Here is a 21,100-nt window from a genome sequence, read left to right on the forward strand (position 1 = left end):
ATATACGATTTTTCACCTTGCATGGATGGCATTAGTACTGACAAAACATGCGTCTAACTCAATAAATTATAATTTTACCACAATTCATGTTATTACAAAATATACGAGAAATTTCATTAGCTTTCCAAAAATATAAGTTTTATTAGTGTATGATCTTATATAACCAAGTAATTACGAATTTTGTTCAGCACGGGTCACTACGCAGCGTCACGTAAATGGCGGGCGACCGACGTCAAGTTTTCATTATTTCTCGGGTTCTAATTTATTGATCAATTAGTGATAGGTACTATTTGAAAGGTTATGAAACGTACTATAATTGGTTTCTAATAACTGTAGTCATAACTTTAGTAATGTACAAAATATTTTAAAATATGTTTTATTTACCGTGCATGGATGGCATAAGTACTGATAAAAAATATGCGTCTAACTCAATAAATTATAACTTTACACCAATAATATTCCTACAAAATGTACGTGAAATTTAATTAGCTTTCCAAAAATATAAGTTTTATTGGTGTATGATATTATATAACCAAGTAATTACGAATTTTGTTCAGCATGGGTCATTAAACGCTGTCACGTAAATGGCGGGCGACCGACCTCAACTGTTCATTATTTCTCGGGTTATATTTTACTGATCAATTGGTGATGGATACCTTTAGAAAGAATATTAAACGTACTATAATTGATTCTAATAACCGTAGTCATAACTGTAGTCATTTACAAAATAATTGAAAATATATGATTTTTACCGTGCATGGACCAAGTACTGGTAAAACATGCTTCTAACTCAATAGATTATAACATCACCGCAATAAATGTTTTCAAAATATACGGGAAATTTTATTAGCTATCCAAAAATATAAGTTTTATTGCTGTATAATGTTGTATAACTATACTGGGTCAAGCAAATCTTGTCAGTAGCAAACGGCGGCAAATTTGAAAAATCGCGGGTTAGCAACACTGTGTTCGAATAATTCGAAAATCGCGTGTCATCTGTGTTTTATCTGTGGAATGTGGACCGCGAATGACAGCCTTCATCTTTGTTTACATTCTAAATCGATTCTATTTCAAGAGATATTTCTGCTGTTAAATACCAATATATTAAATAAGATTATGGTTAATCAAAGCTAAGGTGCCTACAATGCCTACAGTGCCAACTGAGAAATCTAATAAAATATTGAAATCCAGTAGGACATCTACCTGCTGAAACAATGTTTTTATTCATATATTCTTGTTTAACGGCATAATCCACTTTTAATTTTATTTTGAAATCTTCAAATTAGTTAATATTTTTATCAACATCACACACCGCTTTTAAATTGTCCATCTATACCTATTAATAACAATTTCAAACATTTTCAATAGAGAAATCCGCGAGTGACAATTTGAATTGACGTACGTAATAGGGCGCGCTTAGCGGAAAAAAAAGTTTTGGTTCGATGTAAATTGTACATTGCTGCTTTTCTTAGCGCAATACTACTCTTTGAGTGTTGCCCTACTTTAGTTTGCTTTACATTGCTACTGACAAGATTTGCTTGACGCACTATATGTAATCATTAATTGTTCAGCAAAGATACTGTGCACCGTCACGTAAATGCCGCCCGGCCATCGTTGAGTTTTCATTATATTTCCGGTTCTATTTTTCTAATACTTGGTGGATACATGTGCATTATATTAAATTTTCTGTGAATACTTGATTGTTTGAAATCTCAGGCCCAAAATTAACCATTTAAAAAAATATTAAATATGATGTTTAATTTTTAGAGTCTGGCTACTGAAATTTTACCCAAATGTTTGGCGGGAAATTCAAAAAATCTTCGGCTGGCCACACTTTGTGTAGTAGGAATTATAGTTTTGATACTAGAAAATATTTTTGATTTTCTGTGCACACGTAAGGTACCTAAGGATACAACTTAAAGTAAGTTAAATATACGTTGACGTGCACACAAAGTCAGCTCACATAATTTCTACCACTATGTAAAGTACAGTCAACGATAAACACATATGTTAACACTTTCTCACCATATACCATTGTAACAAGGCAAAAAATGAAATGTAGTATAAATAAGACCTAGCTCGATAATACCGTAATATTAATCTATTACCAAAAAAAATACATAAGTACTATGCCAAATATGCTAAATGCTAAGTATCAAAATAATTATAGAGCACCAACCTTCTAATTTGTTTACATTTGTATTGGAGTTGTAAACATTGCAGTTTTTCGTTATACAACGCTACACGTCGACATCACACATTGTCGTAATTATTTACGAGCTTAAATAATAGTTTGCGAACCTCACTCAGTATAGACATTATTAATATTATTTAAAATAAACCCCTTATAAACCGCAAACAATTTGAATGGGTGACATAAATTGACAACTGACTTTTAGCTTTTTTTTAAATCATAGACAATTGGTGATACAACAATGAAATATCCGTCAACAATATTTGGCTAGCCAGACTCTACCTAAGAGGTTTGCTTAGTGGCTGAAATAATTTGAGAAAGAGATAATGTAGTAAATATAGCGAGAAATTTTTGGGACAAAATCAACAAACTATTGATTAACTTTCCAAAAATATTGTTTAGTTACCGTACAACTATAAACATATATGTATGTCAGGACCAATTTCGCCAAGCAAGCAAGCAAACACACGGCGCGGCGAGCGCCTGGTAGAAGGCGCTCGCCGCGCCGTGTGTTTGCTTGTTGGTCTACCAGCAGCATTCTATTATTGTTAAACAGTACATTTTATAATTTAGGTATCCAAAATGTGAGGTTATGTTATAAAATATCGATATAAAATGATGGTTTGTTTGTTTTGTATTTTATCACAGGAAACTTAAGTATGTTTTGACAAAAGCCCAGTTCTAGGTTTATAACATCGTTAAGTTGTAAGTAACTGCATATAAAGTACTTAATATCTGTGTTGTTATTTGACTCACGTCTACACGTAAAACGTTTTCAAACCCACTCCGTAGTTAATAATTTAAAATTGCCTTGAGATCTGAGGCTTGTGGCGTTTTAAATGGATATTTGCGCCGCACGCTCCAGGATGCAAAATAAGTGACTACTATTTGAGTAGCAGCGTAGGTCCACATAGGTGATAGTTTCAGCTTTAGAAGTTAAAAAAACATTTATGGTCAACATTTGTAATAGGCGATTAGGCACTCAAGAAGGTAATTGCACATTATTTTCCTTTGCCACTATCTACTTTCGTTGCATTTTTGTAAGCTCACAATGTGATCACTTGAAGTAAAATCTTATGGAGAGTAAATAAAAACAAGTCATTATTGAATAAAATATCTTTATTTATTTACTATTTTATTTTACGGTCTATTTTATAGTTTTCGCTTATCTATTGATTCATTGAATGGCGTTTGGCATTATAGTTTTAGCTTATATGTATGACTCTATTGACAGTTATGAGATTAGAGTGCTACGGTATTTAAATAACGCTCGTCTGTAACTACATGATCTTAGATCTATAATAGCGACTCATAACTTCTCTATTCGACTGTAAGTCATACAAGAGAGTTAAGTAGCGATTGCGATATAAAAAGCTATAAGTAGAAGACTTTATCACACGTTTAGAACCTTAAGTGCAAATTGCAGATTATTACTCATATAGCTGTTAAGCTTGTTCTATTCACTTTGAGCTACAAGCTATAACACTAGCAGCTTAACATGCATTATAGCGCCCAAAACAGCTACTGTAGATCTTAAATCTTTAGATGAACCTTTTAAACACTTTTATGTCACCAGAGCCTGTAAACTGTAAACTAAGACTAAATATGTAGCTATTCTAGATATCTAGCCAGGCTATGTATTTAGGTAAGAAAATAGGTGCTAAGTGTCGCCTAATTGTCTGTTGGGATTTATGGTATTACAGTGCGCAGTGACCCATGCTGGACAAAATTCTTTATTACTTGGTTATATAATATCATATACCAATAAAACTTATGTTTTTGGAAAGCTTATGAAATGTCTCGTATATTTTGTAATAACATTAATTGCGGTAAAGTTATAATTTATTGAGTTAGAAGCATGTTTTATTAGTACTCATATGCATGCACGGTAAAAAATTATATGTTTTCAATTATTTTAAAAATGACTAAAGTTATGACTACAGTTATTGAAAACCAATTATAGTACGTTTAATATTCTTTCAAATGGTATCTATCACCAATTGATCAATAAATTAGAACCCGAGAAATAATGAAAAGTTGACGTCGGTCGCCCGCCATTTACGTGACGCTGTGTAGTGACCCATGCTGAACAAAATGCGTTATTACTTGGTTATATAATATCATACACCAATAAAACTTATGTTTTTGGTAAGCTAATGAAATGTCTCGTATATTTTGTAATAAAATAATTGCGGTATAGTTGTAATTTATTAAGTTAGACGCATATTTAAGCAGTACTTATGCCATCCATGCACGGTAAAAAATCAAATATTATAAAATATTTTGTAAACGACTACAGTTATAACTACGGTCATTATGAAACAATAATAGCACGTTTAATACTCTTTCAAAAGACACCTCACACGAACCGATCGGTCCCATAGGACTCAAGATGTGAACAAATATCAATGATGGTCGGCCGCCATCTTTGCCCCCCTTTTTTTCGTTACGTCCCCCCCTCCATAAACTAAAACCGGTCAATTCGTATTCTAGAGATCACGAGGAACACATCCATACCAGTTTTAGGTATTTAGAAGAGATGTCGACGACTTTTTTCAAAACAGGCCGGATTCCTACAGACTATAGTGGGTGTGGGATATGTCCTAATATTGCTTATTTAAAAGTTCCATGAAAAGTTCATATTTTCACTATGTCATGGGTCAATTGGCGCCGGTTGTAGGTATCACCACCAACTTCGCACATAGACGATAAGATTCTGAAGTTTCGAACTACTGCCGTATTCGAACTTCAAGATATTCATAAGAGACGACACGTACTAGATCCATTCTAGATACGTTATAGTTTAGATATCAACTAATTCTCTTTTGCAGCGCAATTCGGGCAACCAATGTCACTTTTACGTTAGATAGCGTAAGATAGGTATCTATTAGATGTGAATTGGATCTCTAAGTCATATCCTGAGGAAATCGTTCAAGAGTATCTCCAGAATCGCGCAAATGTCAAATTTGACAGGTTAGATCTTAAACATATCGTTAACGTTTCTTGGTGATGTCTAAAAGATATCTAATAGATGTCTATTTCAAAATCCGAATCGGGCCCCTAGTCAATTGTTAGTTGTCAAAGATTAGTCTTTAGTAGTACAGATGTTGTGCATTTAATTGTTTTAAATAGTATTTTCTCGGAAACGTTCGTATTTTCCATGCTATAGCAGTCTAGGTACCTCAATAGTTTTTGTTCCTATAGTTCGTTTTTTTAGCATTAGAAATAAGGTAAACAATCTTGATGTGTCTTTTAATTGAAAAACACATTTTAAAAATAAGTTACGGCAAATATGTAACAATTATGAATCTAATACTTACGATCATTTCTATTCTTCTGCTTTCATAAGTAATCGTTTTTGAATTTTAAAAAGCGTTTTTCAATTAAAAGACATGTTAAGATCGCTTACCTTCTTGCAAGTTCTTTCTAATGCTAAAAAAACGAACTATAGACTGACTGAATTAGCAAGACACGTTCGTACGTGATAATACTTTTTTGTTTACATATAAGTGGTATCGCTCGCAGACGTACATATCTGCTTGATAAAAATTTGTTCAAATCATCATATTTTAATTGTAAATACACACATAGATATAAGTTATATTAAAGTCTCAGTGTCAGGAACATCGATGACTTGGTCGGTGCGTGCTGTCGTCTGTGCGCGGTTGATGAGCTTCATCTCTAGCCGTATCACCTCGCTTCTTACCAGCACTATGACGTAGCATTGCATAGCTGTAACCAAAACAAAATAACCGTTTTGATTAGTCATACGTCATACTAGTATCTATTAAGTTACTAGATTCTAATATAAATAAGAGTTCATCTAAACTAACTCTGCGCAGATTAAACAGTGACAAAGTGTACAGTGCCTGTTCGAGCCGATATGGAGTTATTTAGTGTGTCCAAATTTCATAAAAGATGTCGCTGTTATAAACGCCAACTAGCGTTACCAAGTTTGATATGTTCGATTCGATATGGAGTTATTTAGTGTTGTCCAAATTTCTTAAAAGTTGGAGCTGTTACAAACGCAAACTAGGTAACGCTAGTTCATAGAATGTATTTAAATAGAACTTTCAAATATGTTAATTTGTTAATAAATTATATTGGTTTAGACGTTACCAATATAATTTATTAACAAATTAGTAGCAACTTCTGTAAACAGTGCCATACATAACAAAACACCATATGTGACATCCCACTAGTAAAGGTACCATATGGTTGTTGACGCTTACGCTATTGTCCTTATTATTAACGAAGCTCCAATGGAGCTTCGTTAATATATTGGAGCGACGTAAGCGCCAGCCACCATAATTAAGGTACCTTTTCCGAGGCACGTCACATATTTTCATAGGAATTTGACGCTGCCCCACACCCGTACTGTTCCTTGCCAAGTTGGTGTAAAGTTAACTTGTTCTGACTCTACCAGTGCATCCGGCTCTTTCACATTTCGCTATATGGTAGAGAGGGGCGAAATGTCAGTGTGCATAGTGGACGGACGCCTGAAGGCCCAGGAAGGCCAGGAGTCCCCCACTATAAAATATGCGACATATTATACCTATTTCTATGCATAATCTGTTGCATTCAGATGCACCTCTCGATGCTTATCTGTTGTCGGGGTTGTCATATGACTAAAAATAATTAAAACTTGAGATATTTATGTTGTCACTCCAGGAAAACTTTGTATGAAGTAGGTAGGATTTATAAGATAAAAAACAATTTCGATTTAAAACAAAACATAGAAATTACAGACTTACAAAGTGGCTCTGGAATGAAACAATATTAGATTAAATGGTAAAAATATATTTCTTAGGCTCAGGAGTGATATTGTCTAAATAATTCAGACAGAATTTTCGTGGGATTTGTGTCTTCAAGGGACTGCCACCCTACCTTTTGTTAATAGGGCTCTCAGGGACTCCATATTGGAGATCATTCGAGAATGATAGACACATTTGATTTGGGAACCCCTCTGGGGACACTCGCTCGCAAGAGCCCAATTTGTGGGAAGACCACACTTTCGGCATGGTGGTCTGAAAGATGGAAACGGCTTGAGTCCTTCGGAAGCTCCACTGAGTGAGTAGAAATTAAATTTCGTGGTGATCAACTCCACAATGGCGCGAGACGTTGTGGGTTTGTTCTTAACCAGATTTTGGTTCTTTGCAGAGAGACTCCTGCTCGAGGGAAGGGAGCGCTCCGCCAGAAGGCTTAGCAGCTACCAGTGCGGTGAGCCAAATTTCCAATGGTTTCATCTCTTTTCTAGCGGCCATAAAGGGCGTAGGCTAATATAACCTTTTCTCGGTTTTCAGGACCTTTATACCTATTGGTTTTCGATCCAAAACTAGATATCGTCTATACTATACTCTGTATCTTTAGGTATATAAATAAAAGTAAACAAAATCTACCTCAAATGGCTCCTTAAGCCTGTTGAGGGTAGGAAGAAAACATTACACGATCAAATAATGTAGGTTAAAGTCGTTCAATGACTGATCCAGGCGGTTTTGTAATAGGTCGGTTAACCAATAAATGTTATTTCCCGTGTAATGTACAAGTGGTTGACTGTCGGCGCTAGCCAGTGCAAAGCGGGATTTAAAAAGTTTCAGACGTACCTATAGCGCCGAAGGCTGCCCACCACTCAACGTACTGCATCTTAAAAAGCAGCACCAGCGCTGGCATCAGCATGGCGAATGTGGTGGCCAGCGCGAAGTAGTTGTATAGGCGAAGCATCGGAATGTCTTTCTGTAATTAGTGATGACAATAGAACATTCAAGTTATGATGATACGTTTCATTTTTCTCTGTAGGTATCTTTGCGGATACTGAGCAAAACTCAAGAACGTTTTCATTGCTCTCATGTGCATTTGAATTTACCTATCATTGTTAGGTTGGTATTGGTAGATTTGGTAGAGACAAAAAGATGAGACACACTCAGACAAGCTTTGCTGAACAAATATAAATGAGATTCTTATGTCGGCTGTACACACTCGTGGAGAGCCTCTCGCCGAGAATCTCGGCACAGAGCGGCTACCGCGAAAACCGAAATTCGCAAATTGCGGGGATCTTTCTCTTTTACTCCAATGAAAGCGTAATTAGAGTGACAGAGAAAAATCCCCGCAATTGGCGATTTTCGGTATTGGCGGTAGCCCTACTGCTCCGGTCCAATCGGAGAAGCACGAGACGAACCTAGGAAGAGCGAGACGAGAATGGGAGCAGCATGTACACACTTGTTCTCGGTCAGTCTCGCGGGGTGTCTCGACGAGTGTATACAGCCCGCATTAGAGATGCCAACTATGTCATATTATTTGAAAGACTTATGACACTTATCAATCCTATCATAAAGCTAACGGTATCATAAAACCAAAAGTGTTAAACGTACTTTGTATATTTTTAATAATTACCTGATAACCAGCCACAAGCAGCATAACATTTAAAAGCACGCTCATGCCCAGAATGCAGAACAGGACCGTGGAAGTGACCGCCTCTATGGACGCGTCGTTGGTCACCGTTGTCTTCTTCAGCTCCACAGTGACCACGAGGCATGATAGCGCGAGCAAGGAAAACGCCTGTGGGGCAAAAAATCATGATGACAAAACTGAAAACTAGGATTCCATTTTATAAAGTAACAATACGATTTCAACCCTTGGAGTTTGGCCCTTTCCACCACTCCGCCACAACCACTGCCTGCCACCCAAAAGGGGTTATTCCATATGTCTTATCGCCGATTTTTTTCTGCTTTCTTGCTGCTAAGACGGGCATATTGATAGGGAAGCGACCTTTAATTCTCTGCCGTCTCCCTTAGCAAGTGTGTCCAGAAAACTAGAGTTGGAGGAACGGCACTGAATTTATTTAAGTCCTACTTAAATGGTAGAAGACAAAGGGTCGATGTGAGTGGACAATGATCACCGGGGTCATTGGTCTCTATGGGTGTACCACAGGGGTCAGTATAGGGGCCTTTCCTGTTCCTTATCTACATAAATGACTTGCCATGCCTTGTAAAGATCCACCATGATATAGTATTGTTTGCAGACACCTCACCTATTTTCAAAGTCAAACGACAGCAACAAGCTTACAATGATGTAAACGATGCTATTTCAAAGGTAGTCAATTGGTTCAATGTTAATAATTTATTGTTAAATCATAAAAAGACTAAATGTATTAAGTTTGTCACTAGTAATAACGTATGGCTTGTGCAAACAAGTGTCATTCTCAAGGATGAGGAATTGGAATTAGTTGATAGTACAATTTTTCTTGGTATAACTTCCCCATATTGCTGTTCTTTCGAATAGACTAAGTACAGCTTTTGTAGTGAGCAACATCCGTCAGTTAACTGATGTGAAAACAGCTCGATTAGTATATTTTAGTTACTTTCATAGCATTATGTCATATGGTATTTTACTGTGGGGTCACCACCCCACCCTTTCAGAGATAAATACCATTTTTGTTCTGCAGAAGTGGGCTATTCGAGCAATATATAAATTGAGCCATAGAAATTGAGCCACTCACTTAGAGATAAATTCAAGTAAATTGACATACGTGACAGTGCACTACTGACAATATATTAATGAGAATATTCTATGACATTCATAATATTAGAAACTATTTCAATGTACTTACCTATTTTACCTATGTTCTTCTTTATGATTTTTTTTTTGACATTTTGCTTTTATTCTAATAGAAACATTCTAGACTGGTATTTTTTATGCAATTTTTTGTTTGACGATCTTTTTGTGAAGTTCTTAATATTAAATTTGATCTGTATAATAATCTAATATTACAATAGAATTATATTAACATCAATAAATTGCTCTGATAATTAGCTTAAGATAATTTATGTTTATAATTTACCATTCATAAATGCTTGTTGCTAGGCCTACATGAATACCTAAAGTATATTTGACTTTGACTTTGATAGATGTAATAGCTGTACGTAGTAAACTAGTGACCTCTAAAACGATTTTAATAACAAAACTTCCATGAGAAACAGACATATTAAATATATTAAGAACGTACATACGTAAACATATTAAATAGGTATAGTAACGCTACGTCTTACGTAGGCGAACAACGCGCGAAAGCGGCGCGGCGCGGCGCGGCGAAAGCGGCCGCCGCCGCGCCGCGCCGCGCCGCGCCGCCTGACATTCGCGTGCAAATCGCGCCGCACCGCGTTCGCAACGAGATCGCTTACGTAGGACACTTCTATGGGCATCAAAGGATTGATTTCGCCGCGCCGCGCCGCGCCGCGTTCGCGCGTTGTTCGCCTACGTAAGACGTAGCGTAAGAGGTACGGAGTGCACCATGTCGAGCGTTTTTCGACTTAAAAGAGGTACGTGAGTGATTCTTATTATACATATTAAAACGAAAATTTAAAGGAATTTTGGATTTTTTTCAGCCCGTGTTTAGACGGTTTATGATTTGAGGGCCTACCGCGAACCACTTCGTTCGTCTATTTAATAGAATATAATCTATTATATGTATTTGGTTCGCCGTGTGCCGTGTCTCTATCGCTCGAATATGCAAAATAGATAGAGAGGCAGATAACGAAATTATGATTTTCGAGGTAACCACTGTTCCTCTAAGTCAAGACTCTCTAATTGAACATAACAAATAAAATAACTTGATTTTATGTAGGTAAGTACTTACCATATTGACGTACCCGCACAATATTATGCCGGGTCGTAGAGGGATGCAAAAGCAACATTTCCTCATCTCGGGCAGACGCATCTTGAGTGTTAATAATGCCACTGGTTATCCACGAATAAAATAATTGTGTTTGTTAAGTGTAAGGTGTTGTTGTGGTAATAAAAAGTCCAGTATCTAAAAGTTCCGCACATGCAGACGAGCGGTTGAAACGATGCATCTTATTTATTTAAATGGCACAGTGTGAACCCAGAGCGTATGATTAAATTCGGCAACAGTACCTAATATTATAGGTGTACCTATTACTGATGCCGAAAACACCTGTGCAAGCTGCACAAATACATGCCCACGTAAAGTGGATATGTACTTTTCTGCCGTGCTAACAACATATGCAGTAATCGCAGTTGAAAAGTCATGCAATTGTTTATCTTATTCTCTTTGAATAAGTTCTTTATTTAAACGATGATTTTCATGCAAGTACTGCACATACAATAAGGAGGGCAGTTTTGCAGATGTGTTAAGACAACCTTATACCTCTTAAGGCTCCCTTTACCGATTTTGTATGGTCGGAAGCCGGAACCGAGAAATTCCGATCTTTCGCAGATACTTAAAAGGTCTGTATTTTTTATTGTCACTTTGGGATTAATGCTCAAAATTGCCAAATATAATTTTCTGACGTCTGACAACTACATCGGTGACCGAAAACTATTCCTTTACAACTTGATTTCGTTTTGACTTCGCCCAACCTTCGCCAACCGCACAATTTATTTCTCGTCTATGTCGACCGTAGAGTTGCAGGTGTCCATAGGCTACGGTGACCGCTTACCATTAAGCGGGCGTATGCTTGTTTGCCGACGTGATATAAATAAAACGTATGAAATGATATAGCACAATTAAAATATGCCACATAAAAACGCTCGCCTGCTTAGCCTCGTAATTATTTTTCTGTTATCAGCGGGGTTACATAAATAGGAGCATGCGCCCGCGTCACTCAGAGGACATTCGGCGAACAATATCGGCAGGTTCATTCACCACGTCGTCGCGTATCTAACTTTACGATAATTTTCATGTGAAGGTAACTTGATCAATGCTCTTTAATCATTGCCCAAGTGTGTGTGGTGCGTAAGAGTCTCTGGTCGGTCCCTCATGTCTGAGGATGGTGCTCAGAGGGGCTACCGCGAAAACCGAAATTCGCAAATTGCGGGGATTTTTCTCTGTCACTCTAATTACGCCGTCATTGGAATAAAAGAGAAAGATCCCCGCAATTTGCGAACTTCGATTTTCGCGGTTATAGTTATAGCCCAGATCGTTGCGTCTGGAGCGGATGATCTGCCTCCACCGGTTTCCGTCCAACGCGTCTTTGACGACCGTGTAAAAAGCAGAGGAAAGAGACGTCGAATATCTACAGCAGTCTCCTCTGCCTTACTAATCTTAGCCCAGCTGTAGAAGTAGGTACATTCTTAACAGAAACAAGGGCATAGGGTTTGCACGACGGATCCGAAATGTATGGGAAGATCCGCGGATCCGGATCCAGATCCGGATAATTTCATACATATCGGATCCGGATTGCAAACCCTACAAGGGCATAATAACAATATACACATAATAATCATAATCATAAAGGGGCCCACTAATTAACAGTTTGCCGGACGGTATCAGCCTGTCGGTTAGAACAAAATTTTGACAGTTCCAAACAACTGACAGGCCGATACCGTCCGGCGGAGTGTTAATCAGTGGGCCCCTTAAATGAGCCCACTGATTAACAGTATATGGTACGGCCGGCCGGGGTAGGTGCGCTAGTTTGCAACTAGGTAATAAATACACTTGAGTAACTCACTAAAGTTACTTTACTTACTTTTAAGGATTTTTGTCACGATTCATTTCTATATTAGGTATCTCACAAGACATCTGTTTACAACGCTGACACACTTATTCCCAGTACCTACTCGATCCAAGCAACAGTTTGCTCTAATGGGAGTTATTGCATAATTGCGCCACCCAGGCCGACCCCCAGCACACCGGTTATCCCTCATTGCTAGCTTGTTTGTTTGTTTTACGTTCAATTACCATCTCGCAACCGTTGGTTGGATTACTAATTTAATGGAGAAATATTTCAAACAGAATATCTAAACAGTGGGGTTAGGTGTTGATCTTAAAAAAATCTACCCTTGATTAGTTCAATCATTTATTTCGCCTTATTTGCCCAAAATTTAGTTCCGACCATAGTTTAGTTTAGTTTAGTTAGTGTTTTATTTTGTTCCTTCCTTAGATCATTGAAAGATAGGTATGTACGTGACATTGCTAGGTGCATTGCTATGAAAAAACAGCAGGGTGATAGGTTTTATTGCTCCCTACGGGAGCCAGCTTTTAGGCAACATCTGATAAGCCCGATGACAAACCGCGAAGTTCGTTCGTACAGTATTAATTAATTCATAAAATAATACAAATTAATTCGCAAGTTGTATTGTATGTAATTAAACCCACATTTTATTTATAATTATGATTATTTTCTTTTGAATTAAAGTAACATTTGGGATTCTGATTATATTTAGCCGTAGCAGTAAAATGGCAGTAAATAAGTAAGAAGAAAAAAACTATACTTATTCCTTATTGGATGCTAGAAGTAGCGTAATATAAAGACAGTATGATTCTCTCTATCTATGTTTGAAATTAGACAGTCCCTGGCCAAACTATACTCTGACGCAGCGACCTTGTCAGTAGAAAAAGGCAGAAAATTAAAAAAATGTGGCGCGAAAAGTTGACTTCCCATAGAAAATTTGAATTTCGCGCCTTTTTCTACTGACAAGTTTCAGTATAATATTGCCCAATTCACAAGATTCCAATCTGTAGCATAAGCATGAAAAAAGTTTATGTCAGTGTTCTCTAGTCTGTGGTTCGGTCGTCGGCCTGTCTTACGAAAAAGTTGTGCAAGACATTTGAGGTTTTTACCATTATTTTCGTAGTATAACTATAATTAAACTGATATAATAACAAAATTTATAAGTTTACGTAATAAAACAAAGTGAGTTAGAGTGTTAAGTTATATTGTAATCGTTTTTGTAGTCTATTACGGAATTTTGAGGTTATGTGCGATGGTCGAAAACTCGAGATAATTTTAATATTTTTACGCTTATTTTAGTAAAAATACTTAAATGGAACAGTAAACAAGCTACATGTACTCTTACAAATGAAGATTTCACAAATCTTGGCTGGTGCAATAAGTAATAAAGATGCCATAATAATAACCGAGCGTCCAAATGAATTTGCATATAATTTATCGCATCTCACGCAGGCGCGGATCCAGCCCTCAAAAAAGGTTGTGGTCACAGCCACTCCAAAATCGGCCAAGTGCGAGTCGAGGGTACCTGATGATTCCCCGACCAATAAATTCGCAGAGGGATCGCAAGCGATTTATTTCAGTCTATACACACTTAGTGCCACTTGCACCATCCCACTAACCCGGAGTTAACCCGCTAAACCGTTAACCCAGTGTCAAATTGTACTGGTAACCATGGTAACTCCAGGTTTAACCGGTTAACCCCGGGTTAGTGTGATGATGCAAGTGACGGCGCTTAGATAGATAACTACGCTAAAAAACTCCTTCGGCTGTAAATTAAAAGCTGGCAATGAGCTGGAAAAAATTGCCCCTGTTAGTAAAGAATCTATATTCTTGCAAATAATTAGGGCTCTGTATGCAGCTGGGGTACCTACCCTAATGATTCTCCGACCAATTTTTAGCAGATTGTCTATTTGCGTTGTAACGTTTCGCCAAAAACGGTTTCGTAGAGTCAATTATTCGTAGATGTAACTTTTGGTAGACTCTTGATTCACATATAATTCAGTTCGCTTCTGTGTAAATTAGCAGACCAATCATTAGAAGAATTTCATTTGGTAGAGTAATCTTTTCATCAAGCAACCTTCAGTCGAGTAATGGATGGACACCCTGAATAACGAAAAATCAAGCTTTATTCGTCTTTAAAGCTTTGCGTACTAAACGATGATTCCGAGGTCTTTGTAGACCCTGGACACATTATCAAGTCCAAAATATTTGCTGAAAAGTTGTACCAAGACTACCATGAATATTGTCAATAGGTACGAACCCTGCCTAATATCATACAAAAATATCAAGTTTAACATATATTTTATATCTCTGGTTCCTATTTAGCTAACGTGATAAAACTAGTCTGCAATAATAGACTATTTAATAATAAAAATTTTCAAAAGAAATAAATAAGTTTTTGACATTGTCAATAGTTTATGATTTATGAACAAAATAAGGCCAAAATCTGGAAAATGTCCACATGTAGAGCACTTGCCAATACACTTAATTAGTCGGAATTTTACCAAAAATGGCATGCGATTTTTTTGTAAGGTCTTGGAGCCCTTTCCATACCCATATAGACCTGCGCTCTAAAACTCCTATGACAGTCAATTAGAAGCTGGAATTATTTTAAGAAATTGTACAAAAAATTCTGAATGTTTAAATTTAAGACTCCATAAGTTAACAATTTAAAAAATTATCAAACTGCACAACGGGACTTAATCGCCTATTTAAGTTTTAAGATTTACCTCCGACGTTTCGAGGACGGCGTTGTCCCCGTGGTCTCGGAGAAGACTGGCTCAAGTTGACATCAACATCTTCTAGCCGCGCGAGTTTTTCGAACTACCCGCACTTGGTCTTGTTTATCAGTTTGAACGTTTTGCGCACTAGGGATGTCACTCTGTCGACACACAACACTAACGATATTCGATTTATCGACTGTCGATATTAGTGCGCAAAACGTTCAAACTGATAAACAAGACCAAGTGCGGGTAGTTCGAAAAACTCGCGCGGCTAGAAGATGTTGATGTCAACTTGAGCCAGTCTTCTCCGAGACCACGGGGACAACGCCGTCCTCGAAACGTCGGAGGTAAATCTTAAAACTTAAATACGCGATTAAGTCCCGTTGTGCAGTTTGATAATGTTTAATAATCGTGAAAGTTTAAATCAGTAATTTAAAAAATTGCTGTTTATTCTTCTTCTTCTTCCTCGCGTTATCCCGGCATTTCGCCACGGCTCATGAGAGCCTGGGGTCCGCTTGTCAACTAATCCCATGATTTGACGTAGGCAACTAGTTTTTACGAAAGCGACTGCCATCTGACCTTCCAACCCAGAGGGTAAACTAGGCCTTATTGGGACTAGTCCGGTTTCCTCACGATGTTTTCCTTCACCGAAAAGCGACTGGTAAATATCAAATGATATTTCGTACATAAGTTCCGAAAAACTCATTGGTACGAGCCGGGATTTGAACCCGCGACCTCCAGATTGCAAGTCGCACGCTCTCACCGCTAGGCCACCAGCGCTTCATTGCTGTTTATTCTGTATCACTAATAATTTGAGTTGTCAGCTGATATAAATACAGCAAGGAGTTCTATTTCTCTAAGTACTTACCTAGGTACTGTGTTTCGGCCAATGGTTAATTTACTCGGGCAATTTTGAAGTTCATCAAACGATAATTCTACGAAAAGTAAATCTGCGTATCGATCAACTGACTAATCTGCGTACTTATACCTAATGAAATTCTGCCAAAGCATCTGCGATACAAAAATCGGCGTAATTCTACTCGGGGAATCAATAGGGCACCCTATTAGGGTTGTGGGCATGCCCACCGTGCCCACAACGGTGGATCCGCGCCTGGCCGTGTCTCTATCGCTCGAATATGCAAAATAGATAGAGAGGCAGATAACGAAATTATGATTTTCGAGGTAACCACTGTTCCTCTAAGTCAAGACTCTCTAATTGAACATAACAAATAAAATAACTTGATTTTATGTAGGTAAGTACTTACCATATTGACGTACCCGCACAATATTATGCCGGGTCGTAGAGGGATGCAAAAGCAACATTTCCTCATCTCGGGCAGACGCATCTTGAGTGTTAATAATGCCACTGGTTATCCACGAATAAAATAATTGTGTTTGTTAAGTGTAAGGTGTTGTTGTGGTAATAAAAAGTCCAGTATCTAAAAGTTCCGCACATGCAGACGAGCGGTTGAAACGATGCATCTTATTTATTTAAATGGCACAGTGTGAACCCAGAGCGTATGATTAAATTCGGCAACAGTACCTAATATTATAGGTGTACCTATTACTGATGCCGAAAACACCTGTGCAAGCTGCACAAATACATGCCCACGTAAAGTGGATATGTACTTTTCTGCCGTGCTAACAACATATGCAGTAATCGCAGTTGAAAAGTCATGCAATTGTTTATCTTATTCTCTTTGAATAAGTTCTTTATTTAAACGATGATTTTCATGCAAGTACTGCACATACAATAAGGAGGGCAGTTTTGCAGATGTGTTAAGACAACCTTATACCTCTTAAGGCTCCCTTTACCGATTTTGTATGGTCGGAAGCCGGAACCGAGAAATTCCGATCTTTCGCAGATACTTAAAAGGTCTGTATTTTTTATTGTCACTTTGGGATTAATGCTCAAAATTGCCAAATATAATTTTCTGACGTCTGACAACTACATCGGTGACCGAAAACTATTCCTTTACAACTTGATTTCGTTTTGACTTCGCCCAACCTTCGCCAACCGCACAATTTATTTCTCGTCTATGTCGACCGTAGAGTTGCAGGTGTCCATAGGCTACGGTGACCGCTTACCATTAAGCGGGCGTATGCTTGTTTGCCGACGTGATATAAATAAAACGTATGAAATGATATAGCACAATTATAGCGCGCCTGATCTCACGACTGCATCCGATCTTTCCAGATATGGCTGCTCAACTATTCAACCGCATCGGCCAGGTAGGCCTGGGCATGGCTCTCGTTGGTGGAGTAGTCAACTCTGCACTGTACAATGGTATGTATTATACTGTTATCTTTGGACTTATGCTTGTCAAGCATATAATATAGTATTATGGAAACAATACCAAAGTGATAAACATTTAAAATGTTGACCACTTCTTATTATTATTGAAACAACTGTGCACTTGAAAAAGTCAGATTGAATCCTGGGCCTATACTTAGTCTGTCTAAGGTATACCCTTATGACCACAACATGGCAGCACTACCATGAACATCCAGTATTCATAGGAATGGTACCATGAAAATTAAAAAGTTGGAAAAAAATCATTTTTCAAGCTTGTGAAATTTCAGAAATCGATTTGTGAAACTTCAGTGTTATTTATGAAATTCACACTACCCAATATCTTATTTCAGTTGATGGAGGACACAGAGCTGTAATCTTCGACAGATTTGCCGGAGTCAAAAATCTAGTGGTGGGCGAGGGCACACACTTTTTCATTCCATGGGTGCAGCGGCCCATCATCTTTGACATCAGATCCAGACCTAGAAATGTGCCCACAGTCACTGGCAGCAAAGGTGAGTTTATCAAAATTACCTTGCAAAGTAGCTCATGTTGTGTAAACATGCCTTGATCAAAGCATTGCAATCACATTTGCCTCGGCCAAGACATAGATTGAGCTGCTTCACATAGCCATTTCTTTGTGAGATGGGTTGTTCTGTGTGGACCAACATAATAACCAAATCTTTATATGGTTATCAATCTGCAGCAGCAACTGTCTGCCAATATGCCCAATTTACTATAACTAGCCCTTAAATTTTTTTATTTTTCTGGCTTACTCCCTGCAATTTTGCATAGGCTGAATTTGCCAATGTCGGTATTGACTTTCACACGTGAGGAGAATGTTCAGTATAATAATTTAACTTGCCTGTCTGGAAATTTGTTTTTTGACAAACATACTTATATAGCGTCATATACATATAGTGTAAACTCTTTATTACAAAGTTTAAGAGACCTTCATCATGTAACAGAAAGTTTTTGTTATATTAAGTGTAGAAAACAAGGTATTTTATACCATGAAAGGCATAGTCAATCAACTTGTAAGCTATGAAGAGTTATTTGCTATATTGAGTTTTGTTATAAGGAGTTTACACTCACACACAGAAAACATACATAACTCAGAAACAAATATTTGTGACAAACACACAAAATATTTGCCCTTACTGGGATTTGAATACGGAACCTCCAGTATCCTAGGCAACTGGGGTATAGAAGTTATGCATTACATTTTCATTAACATTTCTTCCTGTACATTTCCAGATCTCCAGAATGTAAACATCACCCTCCGTATCCTGTTCAGGCCGTTGCCCGACCAGCTGCCCAAGATCTACACCATCCTGGGTGTGGACTATGATGAGAGGGTGCTGCCCTCCATCACTGGAGAGGTCCTGAAGGCAGTTGTTGCACAGTTTGATGCTGGAGAACTTATCACACAGAGAGAGGTGAGGATTTTTTAGGGTTCCGTACCCAAAGGGTAAAACGGGACCCTATTACTAAGACTTCGCTGTCCGTCCGTCCGTCCGTCTGTCACCAGGCTGTATCTGATTCAAATGGGGCTCCCATACAACAAACGTGATTTTTGTTGACCAAAGTTAAGCAACGTCGGGAGTGGTCAGTACTTGGATGGGTGACTGTTTTTTTTTGCTTTCTTTTTCGTTTTTTTTTGCATTATGGTACGGAACTCTTCGTGCGCGAGTCCGACTCGCACTTGCCCGGTTTTATTATCTATTTTAAGGGGGTTTTGTCACGCAGTGACGATATCACCCCCGTAATGAGATCTAATAGTAATAATGGTGTAGTAGTGATATATTGAGATTCTGATTAACCCCTTGAGTCCACCACTTTGAAATGTCGAAAGCCTCTTAAGGTGATGTATAAGCTGAGAGGTATCTTTCCTGCTGACTGGACATCGCCTGTGCGGGACTCGATGGGGTTGGAAGCATTTATAAATCATACTGGCTTAAAAGATCGCCCGTCTATAAACATCCAATCTACTTTTTGTAGTTGAAATTCTTTTGGCGCGTAAATCGTACTATGCCTGGAAATGGTTAATAAGTTTAATTTGGGTTCTCAAGTCAAAGTTCTTGGGGCCATACTAGTCATTTATCAGCAAATATTAAACAATATACCATTCCATATTGGTACAAAAATTGTTGTCTGTCTGTCCGTATTACATTATGTGAAACAGAATATTCAATTATTTATTTTTCAATTTCCAGGTTGTCTCACAAAAAGTGAGTGAAAGTCTAACCGAGCGAGCGGGTCAGTTCGGTCTCATCCTCGACGACATCTCCATCACCCACCTCACGTTCGGAAAAGAGTTCACACAGGCCGTTGAGCTGAAACAAGTCGCCCAGCAAGACGCCGAGAAAGCGCGCTTCCTCGTCGAGAAGGCTGAGCAGCAGAAGAAGGCAGCTGTCATAGCCGCAGAAGGTGACGCCCAGGCAGCCATCCTACTCGCCAAGTCTTTCGGCACTGCTGGTGAAGGTCTAGTGGAACTCCGTCGTATCGAGGCCGCGGAAGACATCGCCTACCAGCTATCCAAATCGCGCAACGTAACCTACCTACCTGCGGGACAGAACGTCCTCCTCAACCTGCCGACGCAGTAGAATTGTTAGTGCCATGCGTTCTGTTCCAAATTCGATCGGTACGCGTCGTACTTCTTCCAAAAATCTATGATAAATTCGTGTTTTTTTTATAATTATTTTTTTATGTGACTGATATTGAAGTTTTTTTGCAAACAAATGTCACAAATAATGGTAACACTTATCCAAATATTACCAATACATCAACATCACAAAATGACTTATCATTAAATATGCCAAAATTGTAATTCCTAGTTTTTTTAACACAATAACTAAATCTGGCATTAAGATTGAAGTTGTCTTGTGGGGTTGATATTATGAATTATGATATTAGGTTGCAATAAATCGCACCGAATCAATCGAATTTGGAATGAAACTCAATAAAATAATACGCAACTGTTGATAAAAATGTACAGGATTTATGGAACTCTGTTCTGGTGCAATTGCATTTGTATTTACAAAAATAATTGTAAGGATATGCATTTGGAAGACTTGAATGCTTCATTTCCGCCAATAGATGTAGTCACGTTTTAGTTTTATGAAAACTTAATTACGCATTAAACTATAATTGTTGACCTAAATTGTTTTTATTTAACACTCTCCTTTTTGAACAGTAGCTATGTTGATAGAGACAATAATAATATAGTTCCTTGAGGGGCCATTTCATTATAAAATACAAGCTCATCTATTAGTGATTTTACAGTAAAATTAAAAGCTTGTATTTTACTATGCAATGGGCCCCAGTCATCTTAAAATCGCACAGCAAAAATTTGCGACCTTTACTCACTCTAGATGTCGCTAATCTTTATCAGGCGTGGCTCACTCCGCGATTTCGTCGC

General features: G+C 37.9%; 2 protein-coding genes across 3 annotated transcripts; one reads left to right on the forward strand and one right to left on the reverse strand.

The window, feature by feature from the left end:
• Positions 1-5,792: 5,792 nt before the first annotated feature.
• On the reverse strand, positions 5,793-10,955 carry LOC134663572 (uncharacterized). The gene is made up of 4 exons (XM_063519976.1): positions 10,827-10,955; positions 8,585-8,749; positions 7,798-7,927; positions 5,793-5,926 (listed from the first exon to the last, which is right to left on the reverse strand). The coding sequence occupies exons 1-4, from the start codon at positions 10,905-10,907 to the stop codon at positions 5,793-5,795; spliced, it is 510 nt and encodes a 169-aa protein (XP_063376046.1). The 5' UTR covers positions 10,908-10,955.
• Positions 10,956-13,681: 2,726 nt separating this feature from the next.
• Positions 13,682-20,836, forward strand: LOC134663554 (prohibitin 1). Of its 2 annotated transcripts, none has more exons than XM_063519948.1 (5): positions 13,682-13,764; positions 17,584-17,673; positions 18,033-18,194; positions 18,937-19,118; positions 19,896-20,836. In XM_063519948.1, exons 2-5 carry the CDS (start codon positions 17,586-17,588, stop codon positions 20,283-20,285), a joined length of 822 nt encoding a protein of 273 aa, XP_063376018.1. In that variant the 5' UTR covers positions 13,682-13,764; positions 17,584-17,585; the 3' UTR covers positions 20,286-20,836. The 2 variants fall into 2 exon arrangements, with proteins under 2 accessions (XP_063376018.1, XP_063376017.1); XM_063519947.1 differs by having other exon boundaries at positions 13,689-13,845.
• The last annotated feature ends 264 nt before the right edge of the window (positions 20,837-21,100 follow it).

This window comes from Cydia fagiglandana, chromosome 4 (assembly GCF_963556715.1).
Source record: "Cydia fagiglandana chromosome 4, ilCydFagi1.1, whole genome shotgun sequence".
Classification (NCBI taxonomy): domain Eukaryota; kingdom Metazoa; phylum Arthropoda; class Insecta; order Lepidoptera; family Tortricidae; genus Cydia; species Cydia fagiglandana.